Source organism: Chiloscyllium plagiosum, unplaced genomic scaffold (genome assembly GCF_037043375.1).
Source record: "Chiloscyllium plagiosum isolate Xiang-an unplaced genomic scaffold, Cpla_swu_hap1 HiC_scaffold_30, whole genome shotgun sequence".
Classification (NCBI taxonomy): Eukaryota; Metazoa; Chordata; class Chondrichthyes; order Orectolobiformes; family Hemiscylliidae; genus Chiloscyllium; species Chiloscyllium plagiosum.
Window position 1 is genome coordinate 34,427,753 of NW_028270168.1, and position 23,501 is coordinate 34,451,253.

The following is a 23,501-nucleotide window of genomic DNA, read 5'->3' on the forward strand; positions in this document are numbered from 1 at the left end:
CGTCCAATCCAGGTGCGGATCCGTCAGTTTCAGGAAAGTCGTCGTGTCCCGCCGCCGCCATGGAGACCATCCTGGAGCAGCAGCGCCGTTACCATGAGGAGAAGGAGCGGCTGATGGATGTGATGGTGAAGGAGATGATGGTGAAGAAATCCACGGTGAGTGCGGAGGGGTCAGGGGTCAGGCTCCCCCCCCTCCTCCCTCCCGCGTCTCCCCCCCCCCTCCCTCCCACGTCTCCCCCCCCCCTCCCTCCCACGTCTCCCCCCCCCTCCCTCCCGCGTCTCCCCCCCCCTCCCTCCCGCGTCTCCCCCCCCCCTCCCTCCCGCGTCTCCCCCCCCCCTCCCTCCCGCGTCTCCCCCCCCCTCCCTCCCGCGTCTCCCCCCCCCTCCCTCCCGCGTCTCCCCCCCCCTCCCTCCCGCGTCTCCCCCCCCCCTCCCTCCCGCGTCTCCCCCCCCCCTCCCTCCCGCGTCTCCCCCCCCTCCCTCCCGCGTCTCCCCCCCCTCCCTCCCACGTCTCCCCCCCCCTCCCTCCCACGTCTCCCCCCCCCTCCCTCCCGCGTCTCCCCCCCCCCTCCCTCCCGCGTCTCCCCCCCCCTCCCTCCCGCGTCTCCCCCCCCCTCCCTCCCGCGTCTCCCCCCCCCTCCCGCGTCTCCCCCCCCCTCCCTCCCGCGTCTCCCCCCCCTCCCTCCCGCGTCTCCCCCCCCTCCCTCCCGCGTCTCCCCCCCCCTCCCTCCCGCATCTCCCCCCCCCCCTCCCGCGTCTCCCCCCCCTCCCTCCCGCGTCTCCCCCCCCCTCCCTCCCGCATCTCCCCCCCCCCCCCTCCCGCGTCTCCCCCCCCTCCCTCCCGCGTCTCCCCCCCCTCCCTCCCGCGTCTCCCCCCCCCTCCCTCCCGCGTCTCCCCCCCCCCTCCCTCCCGCGTCTCCCCCCCTCCCTCCCGCGTCTCCCCCCCCTCCCTCCCGCGTCTCCCCCCCCCTCCCGCGTCTCCCCCCCCCTCCCTCCCGCGTCTCCCCCCTCCTCCCTCCCGCGTCTCCCCCCCCCTCCCTCCCGCGTCTCCCCCCCCTCCCTCCCGCGTCTCCCCCCCCCCTCCCTCCCGCGTCTCCCCCCCCTCCCTCCCGCGTCTCCCCCCCCTCCCTCCCGCATCTCCCCCCCCTCCCGCGTCTCCCCCCCCTCCCTCCCGCGTCTCCCCCCCCCTCCCTCCCGCGTCTCCCCCCCCTCCCTCCCGCGTCTCCCCCCCCCCCCTCCCGCGTCTCCCCCCCCTCCCTCCCGCGTCTCCCCCCCCCTCCCTCCCGCGTCTCCCCCCCCCTCCCGCGTCTCCCCCCCCCTCCCTCCCGCGTCTCCCCCCTCCTCCCTCCCGCGTCTCCCCCCCCCTCCCTCCCGCGTCTCCCCCCCCTCCCTCCCGCGTCTCCCCCCCCCCTCCCTCCCGCGTCTCCCCCCCCTCCCTCCCGCGTCTCCCCCCCCCTCCCTCCCGCGTCTCCCCCCCCCCTCCTCCCTCCCGCGTCTCCCCCCCCTCCTCCCTCCCGCGTCTCCCCCCCCCTCCTCCCTCCCGCGTCTCCCCCCCCCTCCTCCCTCCCGCGTCTCCCCCCCCCTCCTCCCTCCCGCGTCTCCCCCCCCTCCTCCCTCCCGCGTCTCCCCCCCCCCTCCTCCCTCCCACGTCTCCCCCCCCCCTCCTCCCTCCCGCGTCTCCCCCCCCCCTCCTCCCTCCCGCGTCTCCCCCCCCCCCTCCTCCCTCCCGCGTCTCCCCCCCCCCTCCCTCCCGCGTCTCCCCCCCCCCTCCTCCCTCCCGCGTCTCCCCCCCCCCTCCTCCCTCCCGCGTCTCCCCCCCCCTCCTCCCTCCCGCGTCTCCCCCCCCCTCCTCCCTCCCGCGTCTCCCCCCCCTTCCTCCCTCCCGCGTCTCCCCCCCCCTCCTCCCTCCCGCGTCTCCCCCCCCCTCCTCCCTCCCGCGTCTCCCCCCCCCTCCTCCCTCCCGCGTCTCCCCCCCCTCCTCCCCCCCGCGTCTCCCCCCCGCGTCTCCCCCCCCGCGTCTCCCCCCCCGCGTCTCCCCCCCCGCGTCTCCCCCCCCGCGTCTCCCCCCCCGCGTCTCCCCCCCCGCGTCTCCCCCCCCGCGTCTCCCCCCCCGCGTCTCCCCCCCCGCGTCTCCCCCCCCGCGTCTCCCCCCCCGCGTCTCCCCCCCCGCGTCTCCCCCCCCCGCGTCTCCCCCCCCGCGTCTCCCCCCCCGCGTCTCCCCCCCCGCGTCTCCCCCCCCGCGTCTCCCCCCCCGCGTCTCCCCCCCGCGTCTCCCCCCCGCGTCTCCCCCCCCTCCTCCCTCCCGCGTCTCCCCCCCCCTCCCTCCCGCAGGACCGCAGTGACACTTGAACAGAAAAGTGAGATTTTATAGCGTCTAGATTGTGGTGAAAAGGCATCAAAGATTGCACAGGTGTACAACATTGGAATAGTGGCAGTGTCCAAAATCAAGAAAGTAAGACCAGCGATTGAGAAATTCAACAGCCAAAGTGATGCTTCAAATGCTTTAAAAAGAAAATTTACGAAGCCAGCAAAGATGAGCAACTTGACCAAGCTGTATTTCTGTGGTTTTCACAGCAACGGGAAAAGGGGATTCCTGTATCTGGCACGATGATATGAGAAAAAGCTGCCAGTTTCCATAAACGACTCCACAACAGTGTGACTGCTCACAGCGTCTCATTGGGCTGGTTAAAGTGCTTCAATCATCGTCATGGCATTAGGCAACTCAGCGTTCTTGGAGAGTAGAAGTCCATGAATGACAGCACTGTGGAAGGCTACAGACAGAAACTGTAGTCCATCTATTGTGAAGGAAAGTATGAACCTGAGCAATTGTACAATGCTGATGAAAGTGGATTGTTTTTGAGTGCACTGCTGGGCAAAACTCTTGCATCCACCGTGGAAAAGCAGGTGTCATAAACTGCACATAAAGTGCAGCAGGATTGCATCCCCTTGTTTCCCCTTGTGTTAAAGGAGAAAGTGAGGTCTGCAGATGCTGGAGATCAGAGATGGAAATGTGTTGCTGGAAAAGCGCAGCAGGTCAGGCAGCATCTAGGGAACAGGAGAATCGACGTTTCGGGCATTAGTCCCTAGATGCTGCCTGACCTGCTGCGCTTTTCCAGCAACACATTTCCATCCCCTTGTGTTAACGCCACCAGCTCTCATAAATTACCGCTTGTCTGCACTGGGCGATATGCTAATCCATATTGCTTCAAGAACTGTGACAGGAACGTGTTTCCCGTGAAGTACAAAGCACAAAATAAGGCATGGATGACACATCCACTTCTTTCATCCTGGTTCCGTGAAGATTTTGTACTTGCTGTCAGATCACGTTTGGCAAGCGCTGGACTCGAGCAATGTGGGGGCACACACGGTGAAAGACAGCTAGTTAGAATCAGCAAACGGAGCTATCAAGGTGTTTAGTTTTACCACCCAACACCACTTCAAGGTTACAGCTGTTCAATCAGGGAATCATTGCAATAATGAAAAAATATCGCCATAACACGTTGCATGCTATCCTGGGTGAAGGCAATGCAGCAAAGGGAGTGCAGGAAATTATGAAGGCGCTCACAGTCCAGGCCGCTTTGTTCATGATTGCTGAATCTTGGGACCGCGTCAAGCTGTTGACAGTTGCGGAGTGTTTGTGCAATTACTTGCGTATTGGTTGCCTTGACAGTGAAGAGGACACCTATCCTGATCAAAGGCTAACCACTGACCTCACCGAAAACTGCAGACAGTTGGAATTAGGAGAGTTTGTAGAGGCTGAGATCGATGTTTGGGTGAATTGTGCCAATGACATTGCAACAGAGACACTCAGCGATGATCAGATAGTCAACATAGTCACAGAACAACGGGAAAGTATGGACACCGTGGATGATAAGGAAAATCTGATACCGGCACCATCTCCAGTCCCCATTAATGAAGCTATTGACAATTTGTGACTTTGCATGGAGTGGTACGAAGCGATTGAATGAAATAAAAACTCTGTAAACATGCTTTTTAACATAATTATGTGCAGTACGGCTTCTTTTGTTTAAGGTCACATTAATTATCCAAATGAAAAACTGCCCGCCCATTGACTTTGGATAATCAAGGTTCCTTTGTATACCTCCTATGTTCACATCTACATCATGTCTATAAATGACAAAAAGCACTGGACCCAGCAACGATCCTTGTGGTCACAGGTCTCCAGTCTGAAAAGCAACCATCCCACCACCACTCTGTCTTCTACCTTTGAGCTAGTTCTGTATCCAAATGGCTAGTTCTTCTGAAGGACAGACACTGGACTCAAAGCCTTGGCTGTTTCTCTCTCCACCAATGCTGCGAGATCGATTGAGTTTCTCCAGCAATTCTTTTTTTCAGATTTTTTAGTTGTTCTTTGTTGTATTCAGGTGTTTAAAAGCTTAGGTTGGTTGGTTGGTTGGACTCTGTCATTCCTACATTTATATCCACATTGTTGCTGTTTTCATTTTTTGGAATGTGATTTTGAAACTTTCCAAACCAGCATGAACTTTATTGTTAATTTTCTTTGCTAAACATTGACCTACATTTGATGGAGGACACAATTTGGAGTGAAACTACATGGAGCTGCAGTAGCCTTTTGACTTCTCTACATCACTATGAACAAAAAGGTATATCTGATGCAAAACCAAACAGTGCTGGAGATGTACAGCAGCTGTCATTTGAAATTATTCAGTGTTAGCTGTGAATATTTTGGCAAGAATACGGCACCTGAGATATGTTAACTTATAGAGTCATAGAGATTGTCTGTCTGCTTTTTGCAGTGATATTGATTGACCTGCAGATTATTACCTCAATTTTCTGGAGATTCAGTACATTCTAATGCTCATTGTAGGTTGAAGCTACCAACGTTAATGAGCTCTTCAAACTCAAAGTAAGCTCTGAAGTGAATCTCCTGATGGAGTTAGACGTCTCAGTGCACTCTGGGCCATCTTTAAAATATACACATGATATGTGTTTTACACAAGCATGCACTTTGGAAATGAATTGCATTGCCCATGTCCAATGTTCAACAACTCTTTTCTCTGGTTAGTTTTCTTTGTTTTTCTGATGAAGGGAGAGGTGTTTACCATTGTCTGAACAAGTGGTGAAGGTGCTGATGCGGACCGGTTTTAATTGGTGAGACCAGGATTAACTTTTCAAACAGTTTGGTTGTTTTAAAACATTAATTTTTAAAATTTGTTTTCCAGCTTCGGGACCAAATCAATTCCGATCATCGGGCCAGAGCAGTGCTTGATGTAAGTAAGCTCATTGTGGCCTGGCTTTCAAATCTGGTTGTCATTCTAGGATTACTTACAATTACTCTGCTTGGATTGATATCTGTTGTATAGATCAATTGTGTAAATTAGCTGTAGCTCTGAACTATACACCAGGTCTGTTACACATGCAGACTTTTATCCTGCATAATGATCCATTTGATAAGTCAAGTTGCCAATCAGTTTTTCTTTATCATTGCACAATAAAATCCATTCACTTTGAAGATAATGTTGCAGTATGGGCGTATTGGGAGGCTGTGCATTTTATTTTGTTAACAGATGTGGGTATTGTTGGCTCGGCCAGCATTTATTTTCCCATCCATATTTGCCCCTGAGAATGTGGTAGTGAGCTGGATTCTTGATCTGCTGCAGTCTGTCATGTGTGTGTATGCCCACAGTGCGGCAAGAATGGCAGTTTCAAGAATTAAACCCATTGACAATGAGGAAATGACAATATAGTTCCAAGTCAGGAAAGTGTGCAACTTGGAGTGGAGCTTGCAGGCGATGGTATTTCCATGCTTTTCTAGTTGGTAGAGTTTGAGGGTTCCGAAGGTGCTGTGGAAGGATTAAGATTGAAGATTTTCATGTACATTTACCAGCTGAGTGTATCGATAATCATCAGAATCAGAAACTCAGTGCCATGCTCTCTCGGTCCCTCTGTGTCTCTGCAGTGAAATTTCCTAACTCCGTGCAGATCTGGATTTAGAGTAAGGCATTTGCGTTTGTTCAAAAGCTTGTTTAAAGCATCAATAGTGACTGATCTTTCAGCAGTTATAGCAATTGACCTTGCTGCAATCTTTGTTTCTAAAAGAGAGTTCCACAGTAGAGTCACAGCCCAGTTCAAATATTAAAGTAATTGAAATTGCTTAACAGGTTAACATTTATGCAGCAACTAAAGACTCAAAATATAAGAAAAGTGCTATAGATTGAAGGAAATTCTCAACACAGCTGCCTCAGAATAAATGCGCAAACAGCAGTAACCCTAACGTGATAGCAGAGGAAAGCTTCAAAATACATTAATGAACATTGCTGAAATGAGCTCACAGTTTCTTACTAATCCAAATAATTGTCCTGGAACAAACAAACAAAATTAGGCACTGCACATTTCAAAGGCATCTTTGCTATCTACCTGGATGGTGTAGCAGGTTTATGAAAAGAAACTATTTTGAACTGTGATTGAAGACAATGATGTAATTTTAAAGAAAAATTCAATACTGGCAAACTGACAGCAAGGCAATAGGACAGGGTGGATTTCAAACTCCCAGATGTTACTTGTGTAAAAATCAATTCGTACGTTTTGACAAAAATTTAGACTTAAAAACATCACTTGGCACTAGAAAAATAGTGCTTGAATCTACACATTCCTCTTGAACAAGGATGTTGTGTCTGTATAGTTTATTCAATCAATGTCCTTGCTAAACAATGAGTAAAAACCATTCTGATTTGTAAATAACCAGTCTTCAATTCTATTGTGCACACATGTTTAAAGTTGCTTGAGGTTTGAGACTGTTGCTGGAATAACAATAATCTGATACTTATTGCTACAAGTTGTGCAGGAATGAACAGTAATTTTTAGCGTTATTTATCTGGAAGAACTTAGTTGAGTGAAATGCAAGTGAGCAATATTCTGCATTTTGAAGCTTGTAAATTTTTTCCTATTAAATGCTGAACACTGTCTTCTGTTCACCTGTAACAGTTTTAAATGGATTGGATTTTTTCATTTATTTATTTTCCAGAGGTACATGGAAGTGGCAGGAAATCTAAGAGACTTGTACGAAGACAAAGATAGGTATGTCTTATTATTGATTTGATTTCAGATAGTAACAAGTTTTGTATTTGACAAATGAATGCAGCTGAACATTTTCAAACAATATAATGTTTAATGAAACCTGTGAAATGTCACATTGCATTTTAATTGCATGATGACCGGGTAATGGAGCAATTACACTTACGATGCTTGTGAAGTTTTCACTGTGTTGCCACCTAATTCATCTTGCGCCTTTGTGTTGGACTACTATCAAAAACTTACTCCCCTCCAGAAATATTTCCTGTATCTTAACCGATAAAGGTTTTTCCACTTTCATAACATAACTCAAAGTTATAGCTTTTGATCCTGTCCAAAAGCTAACACATTGATATTTTGCTATGATATTGATGAATATTTAGCATTCATTAGTATTCACCATATAACTGACCTTTGACTGCATATGTGTTCTGGTTGAGAACATTTGTTATTTTGAAGGTCTACTTACTTTGTTGCTCTGTCTGTTGCGAGTGTTAAATATTGCATAATGCAGTCCTTCATTGTAATGGCTTTATTTTGCTGACAGTATGCGAAAGGATGAGTTAAATGCCATTTCAGGACCAAACGAATTCGGAGAATTCTACAATCGGCTGAAGATGATCAAAGAATTCCACAGAAAACACCCAAATGAGGTTGGTGCACCCACAGACATAAAGCATTATAGTCTGAACTTATATAAAATGTCTGCATACAATTACTACAAAACAGCATGATACATAGCATTGTTTCTTTATCATTCTTTCTATTAAATTACTTGACCTTTAGGTTAAATTACTTGCACTTAACATATTAAGCAAATATCGAGACGTAGGCAGCATGTTAGAATTCCGAAAACCTTGCTCAGAGTATTTTTAAAAAAAAATTTTGTTTTTTGATTTCTTTTGAGAAAATTCTCCTAACTAGCTTACAATACTCATTGAAGCGCTGCTTACGAATTGAGAGCAGAAGGAAGCCATTTGGCGCCTCATGCCTGCGATGCCATTCAGTAAGATCATGGCTGATTTGTTTGTGTTTCGATTTGCAAATTTACTATCTACCGTGAGAAACTTTTGATTCCCTTGTTTAACAATAATTTACCTACTTGCACTTTAAAAATATTCAATGACTCTGCCTCCATCGCCTTCTGAGGCAGAAAGTTCCAAAGTCTGTTAACCCAGCGCGAAAAAAAAGTTCTCATTTCTCCACTAAAATTTAAACATGCTTTCCCTAATTTTTGAACAGGATTCACCTACAAGAAGAAACACTCTCCCCATGCCCAACTTGCCACGATAGTTCAGGATCTGGTATACCTCAATTAAGTTGCTCTTACTTTTGTAAACTCCAGTGGAAGCAAGCCCAGAACATCCAAACACTCATTCCAAGGATCAGTCTAATAAACTTGCTTGAACCACCTCCAACATAACTACGTTCTTCCTGAAATAAGATGATCAAAACTTACGTCGTATTCAAGATGTGATCAGGCCAATGCCTTGTGTAACAGAAGCATAACATCTTGACATTGTTGTTCAATTTCTACTGTATGAAGTGTAGCATTCCATTAACTTTCTTAATCAATTGCTGTCGCTGCATACTCATGTTTTGTGAACCTTGTACTGGAACATCTAGATTCCTCTTCATCTCAGCATTCTGCAGTTGTTTGCCATTGAAGTAATATTCTGCTTTTTTAAAATTCTTGCTGATAAAGTGAAACCTTCACATTTTCCAACATAATTCATGTGCCAGACTTTTGCCCATTCATTCAGCTTATCTATATCTACCTGCATCATCCTCAAGCATCATGCTTGACACAGCGTACTTTCCTATCTATCTTTGTGTCTTCAGCAGAGTTAGCTATCATGTCTTCACTCCCCTCATCTAAGTCATTGATATAAATGATAAAGTGCTGAGGTCTTGTTAATGTGAAATTTCCAAAACCAGTATTCCAGAGTAAAACTTACACAATAAACGTTATATTAACCAGCCTTGATGGGATCAAAAGTGCACGGGTTGATCAGATGTTCCAGTTGATCAAGAGGTCCACATAATCAGTGTAATGCAGGAGGTGTACACATCACTGTTTCTACTTTATTTACAATATAATTCATTTAAATAATCACTTTGCCTTTAATAAAACCTAACAGCAGAGAGTCTCCTTATTTGCATCCTCAACTGACTACTTGGAAATCTCAGTAATACTGTAAACGTCCGATATTTTAGGTATATAATTTCTGCCAGTTTATCAAGAGTGCTGTTTCATAAAGTGCTGGTTAAAACAAAGTTTAACTGTATTTGGATTAAGTGGTCCCATGTCCTGAATCTGTACATACAAGTCTGATACAAACAAAATGCTTTCTACAGTGGGTGATAATATGGTAATGTATGACTCCTTACTGCTTTGCTCCTGCACTTGCCTCATAACCTACATGTTCTACAATTTGCAATTCACTATCATTTACCGGTAGCTGGTAAATTGGATAAGATCTAAAATAATTGAAACATTTCTATTCTCAAGGTTCTATTTAAGGTGAACATTTGGTATCTGACTGTTTGAAGTGACGTTCGCTTTTCTCCTTTTTCTTCTAGATAAGTATTCCAATGTCGGTGGAGTTCGAGGAGTTAATGAAGACCAGGGATAATCCAAGTGAGGAGGCACAGAGTAAGTCTGCATAATGTTTTTAAGCATTCTGCTGTTTCTAAAAAGAAAATGCAGTGTTATTATCATTGAGTAATCTTAATTCAACATCAGGTCAAATATAAAAATACATTTGAGCTAGTAGACTGTAACCAACCTGTTTTTAATGTACAGTTGCGTTAAACACGTAATTACCAAATCAATAGCAGCAATACATAATATGCAATACATAAACATAGTGTTTTTATTTAAAGTTTGGAGGTTTCCTTCTAAATTTTGTAATCTGCTTTATGATTGTGTAAATGGTGGTAACTACATTTAGTATTTATTGCTGTTGCTGCTACAACATCATGGACAGGTATGAGGTTACCCTACTAAACAACTGTTCACCACATTGATGCATATTTGAAAGCTATGGACACCTTCAGTTGCCAAATGACAGATTATTATTACATGGTGTATCTAGTCTCAGCTAAAATGCTTTACAAAATATTTAAGTTAAGATACTTTGCTAATTATACCATGCATTAAAGTTACAGTTTCCTGGGTTAGGTGTGAATGTCTTTTATATAAACTAAGGTTAGTGAACAAGAGGAAATATTATATTTTTCAAACCGGTTACATTACAGAAGATTAAGAGCTGGAGGCTTTAGAAAGCATAAAGATGGATAGACCTCTGGGACCTGTTCAAGTGTATCTCAGGGCAATGTGGAAAGTTAGGAATGTGTGGGGCCCCCAGCAGAAATATTTGTATCGTCTATAACCACAGGTGAATTGCTGAAGCACTGGAGGATGGTTAATGTTGTGCCTTTATTTAAGAAAAGCTGTAAGTAGAATTCGGGAACCATTGACCTGTGAGTCTGATAGCGGTGGTGGGTAAGTTGTTGGAGGGGATTCTAAAAGGTAGCAGTTACATATATTTGGAGAGGCAAGGAGTGATTAGGGATAATCAGCATGGTTTTATGTGAAGGAAAACCTGTCTCATAAACTTGACTGAGTTTTTTTGACAAAGTAACCAAAAAGATTGAAGGCAGATAGGTAGATGTTGTTTACTTGAACTTTTGATAAGGTTCAACATGGTTGACTAATTAGTAAAGTTAGATCACATGGAATTTAGGATGATTTTGCTAATTGGATACAAAATTGGCTTGATGGTCGGAGACAGAGGGTGGTGATGGAGGGTTGTTTTTCGGACTGAAAGCCTGTGACCAGCAGTGTTCAATAGGTACTGGGTCTACTTTTGTTTGTCTTTATATAAATGACTTGGATGAGAGTGATTCATGAGTGGAATAATCTGCCAGAGGAAGTGGTGGATGCAGGTAGAGTTACAGCATTTAAAAGATATTTGGATAAGTACATGAACAGGAAAAGTTTGGAGGGATAAGGGTGAAACAAAGGCAAGTGGGGCTAGTTTAGTTTGAAAACATGATCAGTGTGGACTAGTTGGACTGAAGGGTCTATTTCTGAACTGTGATTATATGGCTCTATGACTTGCTCTGGCTTGTGATTGAAATATATGCAAATGAAAATTAAATCCATTTCTTTCTTAAAGATCTGGTGGAGTTCACAGATGAGGAAGGATATGGACGTTATCTTGACCTTCATGACTGTTATCTCAAATACATTAACCTGAAAGGTTCAGAGGTTAGTAAGAAGTAAGAAAATTGGCTTGTCTGGAATTGAGAGCAATTTTGGACCCCCATACCTCAGGAAGGATGTACTGGTCCTGGAGCAAGTCCAGAGGAGGTTCACGAGAATGATCCCTGGAATGATTCGGAGATGCCGGTGTTGGACTGGGGTGTACAAAGTTAAAAATCACACAACACCAGGTTATAGTCCAACAGGTTTAATTGAAAGCACACTCGCTTTTGGAGCGACGATTGTGACAATCACCTGATGAAGGAGTGTCGCTCTGAACGCTAGTGTGCTTCCAATTAAACCTGTTGGACTATAAGCTGGTGTTGTGTGATTTTTAACTTTGATCCCTGGAATGAAAAACTTAATATATGAAGAACATTTGAGGACTCTGGTTCTATACTCAATGGAGTTTAGCAGGATGAAGGGGGATCTAATTGAAAGTCAGAGTACTGAACGGCCTGGACAGAGTGGACATTGGGGAGATGATTCCATTGATAGGAGAAACTAAGACTCGAGGGCACAGCTTTCAAGTAAAGGGAAGACCCTTTAGAACAGTGATAAGGAGAAATGTCTTCAGCGAGAGAATGGTGTTTCTATGGAATTCGTTGCTACAGAAGGTTGTGGAAGTCAGGTCATTGAATATATTCAAAACAGATTGATTCTTGATTGTCCAGGGGATCAAAGATTATGGGGAGAAAGCGGAAGAACGATTTTGTAAATTTAATCAGCCATGATTGAATGGCGGAGAAGACTCGATGTGCCAAATGGCCTAATTTCTGCTCTGGTGTCTTATGATTTATGGTCTGACAGAAGTTCACTAAAACTAAGGATAATGCAGTGGTCTTAACACCTTGGAGCTCTTGCTTGTTTCTATAGTAATGTAATCCTGCAATTCTCCAGTAGTTCATTGCTAGCATTATGGAAAAAGATACCAAGGGAAAGTAAAGATGTCCCAAAGACTGACATGAGATAGGTATTTAGCATTGTCAGTTCATGTGAACCTGGCTGCTTTTCAGTTCTAAAGTGGTTGAGGAGTATCTGTAGTATTGAGACGATGGAAAATGGTAAATAATGCAAAGGAATTATCAGTTGAAGTGTTAGCATAATTGGATTCCTGTTTGTTATATTAAAGTACTCATTTTCTTCTCGACTTTATAATTATCGCTTCATGTAAATTGTGTTAAATAGAGATAATGGAATGACACTAATGAAGTAGCCACACATTGACTGATTCTATGGATTCATTTAAATTTATTAAGAATTTGCATAGTGCATTTATTCTGTGAAAGTATATAATCATCCAAGAGTACAATTTATCTGGTACATGGTAATAAAGAACTTTGCATAATGTTCCCTCTGGTGGCAGATAGTTGTACCTCTGTGGATTATTTTGTTAAAAGATGAAACATTAATTTCAACTGAAAGTGCCTGTTTGAAGCATTATAGTATGTTCATATTGAAGTCAATGCCTCTCGTTGTCTTCCAGTTGTGCTAAAATAGAACATGAGCTATAACTATTATATCTATAAAGATGAGTTTCACTGGAACATAAAGTGTTGTCTAAATAATCCAAATGTTACCACCATCTCCAGTAGTATGAACATGTCAGTAAAAGGTTATGACAAGCCTGTGCATTATTCTTGCAACTGGGCCAAAGGTATATTTTGAATTTTGATTAAAACACGTATGATCCTCCAGTCAGTAATTTAGTGAGAGAGATGTTTCCTGGGGTACAGCTGGCACTTCATGTACTATTGGTCTGGAAACTGTTATTTGCATCATGAAATGGGCTATTCAACCCATTGAGCATGCTCTCCCATTCAGTTTGGTCATGTTTGATCTTCTGTCTCAATGCCGTACTCTAGTTCACATGCCTTGATCATGTTAGTGTTTGGAATTCTATCTACTTCTAGCTGTCTCAGGATGTACGTTGGAGCTGAGCTGGAAGGTCTGTTTTCAGATGTTTTGTCACCATACTAGGTAACATCATCAGTGAGCCTCCGGTGAAGCCTGGTGATATGGTCTGCTTTTTATTCATATGTTTCGGTTTCCTTGGGTCAGTGAGATCATTTCCTGTTCTTTTTTTCAGGGGTGATAAATGGGATCAAGTCAATGTGTTTGTTGATAGAGTTCCGTTAGCTATCTCTTGTCAGAATGTGCATATGGATTATAAAATTCCTGTGAATTTTACAACAAGTTTTCTTTTTACAGAAATGTGATTATATTACCTACTTGATTACATTTGACCAACTTTTTGATATCCCAAAAGAGAGAAAAAATGCAGAGTATAAGCGGTAAGTGAAAATACTTTTTTTGTGTATATCGATCCAATCCGTTTACAATGGGGATGAAGAGAAGATTCTCCTGAGTTATTGATCTCTTAAAAGTATCTTCAGAGTTATGGAGGCTAAGATATTTGAAATATTGTCAACTGACAGTCCAACAATCTGGCTACAGAGGGAACAGGCGGGAAAGTGGGGTTGAGGCCAAGAAGATAAAAATAATCATCTCATTAAATCATGGAGCGGGCTGTGGCCTACTGCTATATTTTACATTATGTCAATACAACTGTTTTTATGATAGTGTGAAAATTAACATTTGAATAATTATCTGGCAGTGATGCTGCATGTTGATATAGTTCTCCTTTCTCTCAGCCTTAATTAGTCTAATTTTGCACTTAAGTTTTATTTATTTTGAAGGATAACAGCAATTTGCATCTTTATGTCATTATTTCATATGTTCTACAAATAGTTTGCAGTTTCTCAGCAGTCAAACAGTAATGCAGAAATGAGGAAGTAACTGGACTGAGTACAATTTATATTAAAGTGCTGGAAAAGCACAGCGGGTCAGGCAGCATCCAAGGAGCAGGAACATCGACGTTTCGGGCAAATGATTCATTCCTGAGGAAAGGCTTTTGCTCAAAACGTCGATTTTCCTGCTCCTCGGACGCTGCCTGACCTGCTGTGCTTTTCCAGCACCACACTAATTTAAACTCTGGTTTCCAGCATCTGCAGTCCTCACTTTTGTCTGAGTACAATTTATGAAAGGTTTCTAATTAAGAAAGTCTTCAAAAAAATTTAATATACCCATGGACTGATTAAAGAAAAATGTTATAATCTAAGGAGAAACCAGTACAAAAATTAAACCTTAGGGCCACAACTTCTCTTTTCATATCAGTTAGGTTTCTGAGTCACAAACATACTTTCTTGTCAATAGTTTGGATTGCTTTAACTGGGTCAAATGTGAATCACTATCCTCTTCACTGTTTAGTATGGTGTTATTATTCTTGAGAGTGCATAACTGGAAAGTTAAATTCTATTTCAACTAAACTGAAGTCAATTTTTAATTCCTCTAGGTATCTGGAAATGTTGTTAGACTACCTCCAGGATTATACTGACCGTGTGAAACCTTTATTGGATCAGAATGAACTGTTTGGAAAAATACAAATTGACTTTGAGAAAAAATGGGATAACGGCACCTTTCCTGGCTGGCCAGTACGTAATAAGTTAATTATTATTGTAGTATGACAATATATTTCAATAAACATGTTTGTTCAAAATAAACTAACTTCTTGGCAACCATAACTTTGGAATATTTATATTCAGTGGCATTTTTACTTGGCTTGGCATCTCTCCTCTTACCTCAAAATTAGAGATATTTCAATATTCCTAAGCAATTGTGAAGCCAGTCTCTATCAATCTTTTGCATTTGAGAGTTAAAACTACAGAAAAGCATCACTGAGCATTTGCAATGTTGTTTGTTTAACAAAGGTGGTAGAATACATTTCTTGTACATTGCATTATGTCTATTTTGTGTTCTGAGAGTGGGATATGTTAAGATACTGAGGCTCAAATATTCCTTTTTAGGTTGAGGTAGGGCACAATATATAAAAACAATAGTTTCAAGTAAAATTAGTTATTAGAAGATGTGGTTCTAGGAGCATTACAGAATTGCTAGAAATGGGTTTGAATTGATGCTGAGGCATTTTTTAAACGACAGAATTTCTCTTTTCTGTCCTTCTATCTTTTTCTTCCTCTCACTTTGTGTCCCTGTTTATTTTTCTCTTCTCACTTTCTCCCAAGTTCAGGGTGCACTCCAGCCCCTAGGATATAACCAAGACAGCATTGTCAGTTGTCTATTGTACTCCCCAAAGCTGTTGGGGGAATGAGTATACAATAGATTAGATTACTTAGTGTGGAAACAGGCCCTTCGGCCCAACAAGTCCACACCGACCCGCAGAAGCACAACCCACCCAGACCCATTCCCCTACATTTACCCCTTCACCTAACACTACGGGCAATTTAGCATGGCCAATCCACCTAACCTGCGCGTTTTTGGATTGTGGGAGGAAACTGGAGCGCCCGGAGGAAACCCACGTAGACACTGGGAGAACGTGCAAACTCCTCACAGAGAGTCGCCTGAGGCGGGAATTGAACCCGGGTCTCTGGCGCTGAGGCAGCAGTGCTAACCACTGTGCCACCATGCCGCCCACAACAGGTTAAATTATGTCTGATAGTGTCCTACTGTATTATATTGATTTCAAACCAGATGCAGAAGTATGAAACTAGACACTAATACCTTATTGATAATGGGCTTATTTACAGAATGCAGCATTATATATGTCTCTTTCTCATCTGCCAATTGATAGTTTAAATGGTTTCTCTTTATAGAATTTCTAATAAATCAATTTAAATAATGAAATTGAATCAAGCCAAATTAAATCAAATCAATAGAATGTGAACTTTTACCAAGAGCACCTTATCGAGTTTCTAGTCCCAAAATCAGCAAGATAAATATAGCTAGGAAATGGTTTTGAGTTGATTTATTATTGAGATATGTATCAAGATACAGTACAAAGTATTGGACGCTAACCAGACAAATCATATCTTACATAAGTACATCAGGGTATTACAACAGAATGCTGAATATAGTGTTACAATTACAGAGAGGGTGGAGAGAAAGATCACCTCTAAAATATGGCAAGTTTGTTCACAAATCTGATATCAGCAAGGAAGAAGCTGTTCTTAAATCTGTTGGTACATGTTTTGAAACTTTTGCTTGATGGAGTGGTAACATCACTGGGCTAATAATCCTGAGCCCCATGCTAATATCCTAGGGTAATTGGTTCAGATTCTGTCATGGCAGATGGTGATATTTGAATTCAGAAAAAATCAAAAATAAAATGCAAGCCTATGGCATCTCTGTAACCACTGTAGATTGTCATAGAAATCTATCTGGTTTACTAATGTCATAAGGGAAGGAAATCTGCCTTTGCTTTAGCCTAGAAACAAAATGTCAGGAGTGTGACAAATTGCTAGACAGTGTATAATGAAATGGTCATTTTTATTACAGTGAGGAGGAGAAAAGTTAAAACTTCACCCAGACCTGAATCATTTGCATGCAAGGAAACCTGGAATTTCAGCATTTAATTATGAGACAGTTCAAAGCATTTTCACACAGTTGAGCACTGGACTATAATGCAGATTTAAAACGTTTTTTAAACTTTGTAATGTAAATATGATTTTATGACCATAGCTGTTGTATCAAACGTATGTGCTATGAAGGGATCACTTAATTGTAGTAAGCCTAAATCTGGTAGTTTGAGCTAAGTCACTAAGTTTTGTAATATTGCATGAAATAGTATGTCCATGTTGATAATGTTTATGTGAATTATTTATCTTGACTGAATTAATATAATTGTCACTTGTCTTGACAGAAAGAGACAAGCAGTGCCCTGACTCATGCTGGTGCTCATTTAGATCTGTCAGCTTTCTCATCCTGGGAAGTAGGTTATCCTTTTAGTTTATTATTTTATTCTCTTTGATTTAAAAAGTTGAAGCTTATGGTGATCATTATTCAAAATCTCTCAGTCAAATGATCTGTGTCTTTAATTTTTTTTAAAGTTGTACTTTATCATGTTAGAAAGTGAAAAAGTTGTACAACTGTCTTTTTTAAAATGTCTATTTAATGTGCAGAAGTAATAATTTGATAGCTTTAAACTTTTATTTTTACAATATTAAAAAAAGAAAGGGACATGAAGCATAGTGCCTTCTTTTAAGTGAGGCATGAAATGTAAAAGCACTGAGGTTATGCTGGAACTGTATAAAACACTATTTAGATCATAACTCGAGTACTGTGTAGTTTTAATTACTACATTATGGGAAAGGTGTGATTAAATTAGGTAAGGTAATGTTGTCTTGTTCCTAAAAGGCCATAGGGCTGCTTTCTCATTAGAGAAAAACAACTGGTGGTAGTTTCACCTGAGGATTACCATGATCAATTTCATCTAGAAAGATAGGCAGTTTATCTACGAGAGGGGTCAGTAACCGGGGGCATACATTTAATGTAACAGGTAGAAGACTATAAGGACAATTGAGGAGAGTGGGAGTCAGGAACATACAGCTTGAAATAGTGGTTGAGTCAGTAACTCGCATAACATTTAAGTAATGTCTTGTGTTAATTGCCACACAGTTGTCTTGTCTTTAGGTCAAGAACTGAAAAATAGAATTAGTGAAGTCTGATCTTTGTTGACTAGCATGGATACAATGAACTAAGTGGTCTCCTCTGCTACTAAGATCTACAAGCTTATGAAGGTTAGGAACGCAGACTGTAGAGGCATAGATTTTGTCAGGATATCAAGGGCATGTCCATTGGTTGGAGAGCCAGTGGGGGACTTGCATTAGTTGTATTTGGGAGGTCTTACAGAATCCAGTATCCTTGTGTACTTAAGTGGCCACCATTGGGCTTCCCCTGTACTCAAGGTTCTGGCTGCAGAAGTGCCACATGCAGTGTACCTATCACTAGTGAGAGCAGTAGCTATTGGTGCCACTGTGCCCACTCAAGTTCCAAAAATGTCATTGAGACTCTGGGCCCAAAGTGGCCAAAGGAGTCTCTAGGAGGCCACCAGCTGTGCATTTCTCGATAAATTGTCATGCTGCTGTAAGTTCCAGTGTGCTTAGAACATGTACGTCATTTGGTTCACTATTTAACCTGCCACTTGTGGCTGAGTATCCCATGTCTTTGCTTCCATGCTACACTGCAACTCTATCACTAGGTTTTTCAGAGTGGTTAGTGTCACTTGCTGTGACTGAGATTCGATGATGCTGTTTGATTTGTCATTTGATTGAGTCCTTTTTTGTTTTGATACAATTACAAAAGTACTGTATTTCATGAGAGTTCTGTTTGCAGTTGTATTTACTGAGCAGTTCTGCTCATTTATGACTGCATAGGGCATTTATAAATTTAAAAATATTTTTGAACCAACAGGAGTTGGCTTCCTTGGGGTTGGACAGACTGAAATCCGCCTTAATGGCTTTGGGTCTGAAATGTGGTGGGTAAGTGTCCAGCTTGATAACAGGGATTAAACACAATGGAGTAAAAATTCATCACAGATAGCGGTGCAAAACAAGTAGCATTGGGTCATCTGCCTGCTGGAAACAGCACTGCATTTTCAATTCCATTACTGTCACTATTTTGCTCCACTGCCCAAGACGGATATCTTTGCATAACTGCATTTAAAAAGTTATTTTTTTAAGAATTGTTTTTAACTTGTTTTTAAGAAGGTTGGAAGATTTTTTCCTGGTTCCTTGATGAACAAAGAGTTTTGAAACTGGTGTTTGAAAGAGAATATAAATTTAATTTGTAAATTTCTGCTTTTAATGATAAATGTTTTAGAAACCGCTCTGCAAAAGAATTTATAACTATTAAACTGTGGAATAATATGCAAGTATGAGAGCAGTTGGTGTAAACTGATGTTCTGAAATTCACTGTCTGTAGGTTTGAAATAGTTATGCTTTAGAATTACTGGGCTGCTGACTTTAAATGCAGTTTGAAGGCTTAGGACATGTGTATTAAATACTCTTTCAATTAACAGTCAAATGCATTAATTGTTTTCCTTTTTTTCAGAACCTTAGAAGAGAGAGCCCAGAGGTTATTCAGTACTAAAGGGAAGTCTCTGGAGGCACTGGATCCTTCATTATTTGCAAAGTCTAAATCTAAAGGCACTAAAAAGTTAGTAGAAAACAAAACTATGTATTTGACCTGTGATATATCAGGTAGGCTAAGTCCAGTTTTGCAGGAGACCATTCTTCCAGTTTTCTTTCTCTATCAATTCAGCAAAACTTTCTTCACAAAATTCTTAAAAAAAAACTCTACACCTTGCTTTAACTTATTCCCGTTCTTCCCATCTGCAGTTACTTAGGGTTGAGTTCCATTGCTATAATGTTGTCTGGTACATTGCCCATACATCCATCCATCCTTCATGTATTGGCTGAAGCAAAGAGTGTCAGTTGGTTATTTGACCAAGTCCAATCATTGATTTAAAAACAAAAAAAAAGTTCATATAACCCAACATCATAAAATTAAAACTTATTTAAAGTGGAGACCTTGCTGATGATCAAGCAGAGTCATCATGACTTTATGAAGTAAATTTAGTAAAGTTTTTTTTAAGAGTTGATTGGGAAACAGGATAGATGAAGGGGAAGCAGTAGATGTAACATACTTACATTTGACCACAAGGTGTTTGATAAGGTACCACATATGAGAATACTTTATTAAGAGCCCGTGGTGTTGGGATAATACAATAGCATGAATGGATGATTGGCTAACTGACACAAGATAAAACTGGGACAAAAGGGGCATTTTTGAAATGGAAACCTGTAACAAATAGAGTGCTACAGCAATTGTGCTGGGACACAATTATTTACAATTTAAGTAATGACTTGGACTACGGAAGAGAATGTGCGATAGCCAAGTTTGTAGATGACCCAAATAGATGGGAAGGCAAGCAGTGAGGATGATGAGAATGATATAGACAAATTGAGTGATTGGACAAAAATTTGGCAGATGTAATGTGGGAAAATGTAAGGTAATGCAATTTTACAGGAAGAATTGAAGAGCTGAATGTTATTAAACGTGAGAGACTGCAGAAAGGGGCCTTGGAGGTCCTTCTGCATTTAAAATCAGCGGATAATAGGGGAAGAAAACGAAATAAAATAGAACACAGAGCAGTGGATGCTGGAAATCTGGAAAAATAAATTGACATTGCTGGAGAACTTAGCAGCTCTGCCAGCATCTGTGGCAAGAAAGTAATGTTAGCGTTTTGTATCTAGTGACCCTCCTTCAGAACTGAGTTCTGAAGAAGGGTCACGGGACCCAAAACAATAACTCTGCTTTCTCAAGGCAAATGGAATGTTTGCCTTTATTTCAAATGGGATGGAGTATTGAAATTGGGAGGTCTTGCAAAACTATATAAGACACTAGCCAGACCATAGCAGAAATACCATGAACAATTTTGCTTTCTTTATCTAAAGCAATAAACTTTGGCATTGGAAGCAGTTCAGCGAAGATTTGCCAGGTTCATTCCAGATGTGAAGTGAGTTTCTTTTGAGGAATGTTTGAAAAGAGTAGGTTTGCACTCATTGGAATTTAGGGTAATGAGGGGCAACCTTATTGAAAGATTTCAGATTCTTAGGGAGACACAAAGTTGTTTCCCTTATGGGAGAGTCTCGCACCAGAGGTCATAACCTCAGAATAAGAGTTGCCCATTTAAGACAGAGGTAAGGGTTTTTTTTCCTGTGAGACGATTGTCAGTGGGCTGTTGAGTATTTTCAAGGCTAAGGTGGATAGATTTTAACTAGTCTGGGAATTGAAGGTTATGAGGATAAGGCAGGAAAGTGGAGTTTAAGATTTTCAGATCAGTCATGATCTCATTAATTGACAAGTAGACTTGATGGACTGATTAGCCTAATTTTACTCCTATGTCTTAAGCTGTTGTGTGTTCTGCAGCATGAAAGCCTAAAGGTAATGCCTCCCTGTATGGAATTAATATATTTCAAAACAACTTTCAAAACAGTTCATTAATTTTTCTTCCACTACCACTGCAGGGACTCGGAACGCAACAAAGAAATTGCTTTTCTTGAAGCTCAAGTGTATGAATACATAGAAATCCTTGGGGTGAGTTTCTGAGATTGTTACTTGTCGGTTGACCCATTTGGTTAGACAGGCATAGATTTTACAATGGTCATTGTTTCAAACTAAAGTTGATTACTTGTTTAGTTTTGTCGCAGCAGATACTGGCTTTTATTCCAGGAGACCCGTAGAGTGTTATTTTGGTGTACCTTGCATAAAAGATTTAATTTAGTATATTCATGGAAAATACAGATGCTGTGAATTATAGTGAAAGAATCTGCTCTTACCACGACGGTTGTAATGAACTGGAGCACTTGTATCACAAGAATATGCTGTGCTTAGATTGACAGTCCTTAACATGCACGTTTTATGTTACAATTGCACTTAGTGACTTAAATATCTTATTCATAAATGGCAATAAATATGAGCTCTTAATGACCTATAAACAAAATCTGTCAATTTTATAAAAAAAACAATGATTTAATTAGTAAAGTTGCATAAAATGTTTTGGCACAAAGCTGTAGTACTCTAAAGCATAGCAAGCTTGAAGTTGATACTTCTCCCAGAGAGAGCACTGTGTCAGCTAAACAGAGTTGCCAGCATTGCCTGTTCCTGCATTTCCTTGGTTCCTACAAGGGAAAGAGCATCTATATGTTCATTGGCATTAACTCGATGTAACCTTTAAGAATCTCTTCCTTTGTTAAGATTTACTGTCTTGTTTTTCCAAATGATTTGAAAACAAGCCAGAATATAAATTTTAAACTTGAGGTAAAATTTCACAAGGAAATTGTTAGTAAGTACTTACTTTTTTTGTAAAACTCTGAGACGCAGTGCAAGTGGAACAATTGAGCATGAGTATACTTTTCATTGCACATTTTAAAAACAATTTTGTTACATTTTCTCCATCCAAAATTGAGGTTTGAATTTTGTTTGCCTTTAACAGTAGTTAAGCTGGTTATTCCCAAATTATTTGAAACTTGGCTCAAATGATTTTGACAGATTCTGGGGTGGCACAAGCTTTAAATACTTTTTTTCACTTTGGAACAAGATGGAATGCAAAAAGGTGCCCCAGGTAGCAGGAGATAATTACAGCAGCTGTATTTTGTTTGAGAATTGCTGAGAAATTGGAAATGATGATTAAAGTAAAAAGATTTGATGCAGCAATGCTAACAATTGTTTCTAATTATAATGGGCAAAAATGTTCTGTAACTCACAAGGATAACTATTTTAATTTCCTCTATTGGTTTCTGATGAATATTCAATCAGAAAGCACTTGTCTCTCTGTGTCTCAGCACTGGTTTTTGCAAGTTATTTGTCCAAGCTGTTAACACTGATCATTCTAAATTACCTCTCAAAACAATGTAATATTTGACTTGCCATAAGCCATGCCAGAGGGAAATTATGAGGAACTTACTAAAACAGCACTTCACACACACTTGCTGATACTAAACAGTTTTTCTTTAAAGATGTTTCTCATATACATTTCTAACCGAAGGCTGAAATTGCCAAGCACATTTCAATTTGCAAAATTTCCTGACCAAATGTCAAATAACCTTTCTCCAATCTATGGTTTGCCATTGTAACTTCAAAGAGAGAAATCTTCACCTGAACAGAATTATTGTGGATTATGTAGATTAATATTCTTGCCCTTATCAAACCACCCGTTCACATTGCTGTAGATAAAGTGAGATCCACGAGTATATAATACAAGTTGAATTACTTTACATAGATGTTATTTACAATCGTTTCTTCTCATAGTAACAACCTACTTGCGTTATGTTTATATTTTTGCAAGCTAACTATTCTATATTCCATAAGTAATCCATAAACTCTATTAGGGGATAATACTGCAGAATCAGCTACAGTTTATTCATCAGTTGAAGTCTACACATGTAGTTAGTTTATTATTGCTACATTATCTGAGTGTTCAGGCACATAGTCATTGCTGTATTTCAGAGAGGGTTTTTTTTGTTCTGCTGTGTAAAAGGTGGCCAGTGATGTGGGACTTGTGCCAAGACAGAATTATTGGAGGATGAGACACCATAACTCAGTTATGTATGTCTGAGTATCTGGCTGGGTAGAGTTGTTGGTGGCTCAAGGGTATGTCTCTGTTTCTTATGAGATAAATTGAATGAGTGCGGTTTTTTGAAGATATTTCTAATAAAATGTGTAAAGGAGAGCCGATGGACATGTATGCTTAGGTTTCCAGAAGCCTTTTGACGTGGAATAAGATGCAGTGTACTGGCATGGATTAATGATTGGTGAAGAAA

General features: G+C 41.7%; 1 protein-coding gene across 1 annotated transcript in view; it reads left to right on the forward strand.

Annotated features, from left to right (window-relative positions):
- sf3a3 (splicing factor 3a, subunit 3) overlaps positions 1-23,501 on the forward strand; it is a 37,512-nt gene continuing 14,011 nt past the window's right edge. The window contains exons 1-12 of the mRNA XM_087976874.1: positions 1-155; positions 5,204-5,251; positions 7,006-7,058; positions 7,600-7,705; positions 9,636-9,708; positions 11,237-11,328; positions 13,534-13,616; positions 14,678-14,816; positions 17,039-17,107; positions 18,589-18,656; positions 19,228-19,332; positions 21,207-21,276. Coding sequence (XP_087833000.1) covers positions 60-155; positions 5,204-5,251; positions 7,006-7,058; positions 7,600-7,705; positions 9,636-9,708; positions 11,237-11,328; positions 13,534-13,616; positions 14,678-14,816; positions 17,039-17,107; positions 18,589-18,656; positions 19,228-19,332; positions 21,207-21,276 — 1,002 coding nt within the window. The 5' untranslated portion in view covers positions 1-59. The remainder of the gene's footprint in view (positions 156-5,203; positions 5,252-7,005; positions 7,059-7,599; positions 7,706-9,635; positions 9,709-11,236; positions 11,329-13,533; positions 13,617-14,677; positions 14,817-17,038; positions 17,108-18,588; positions 18,657-19,227; positions 19,333-21,206; positions 21,277-23,501) is intronic.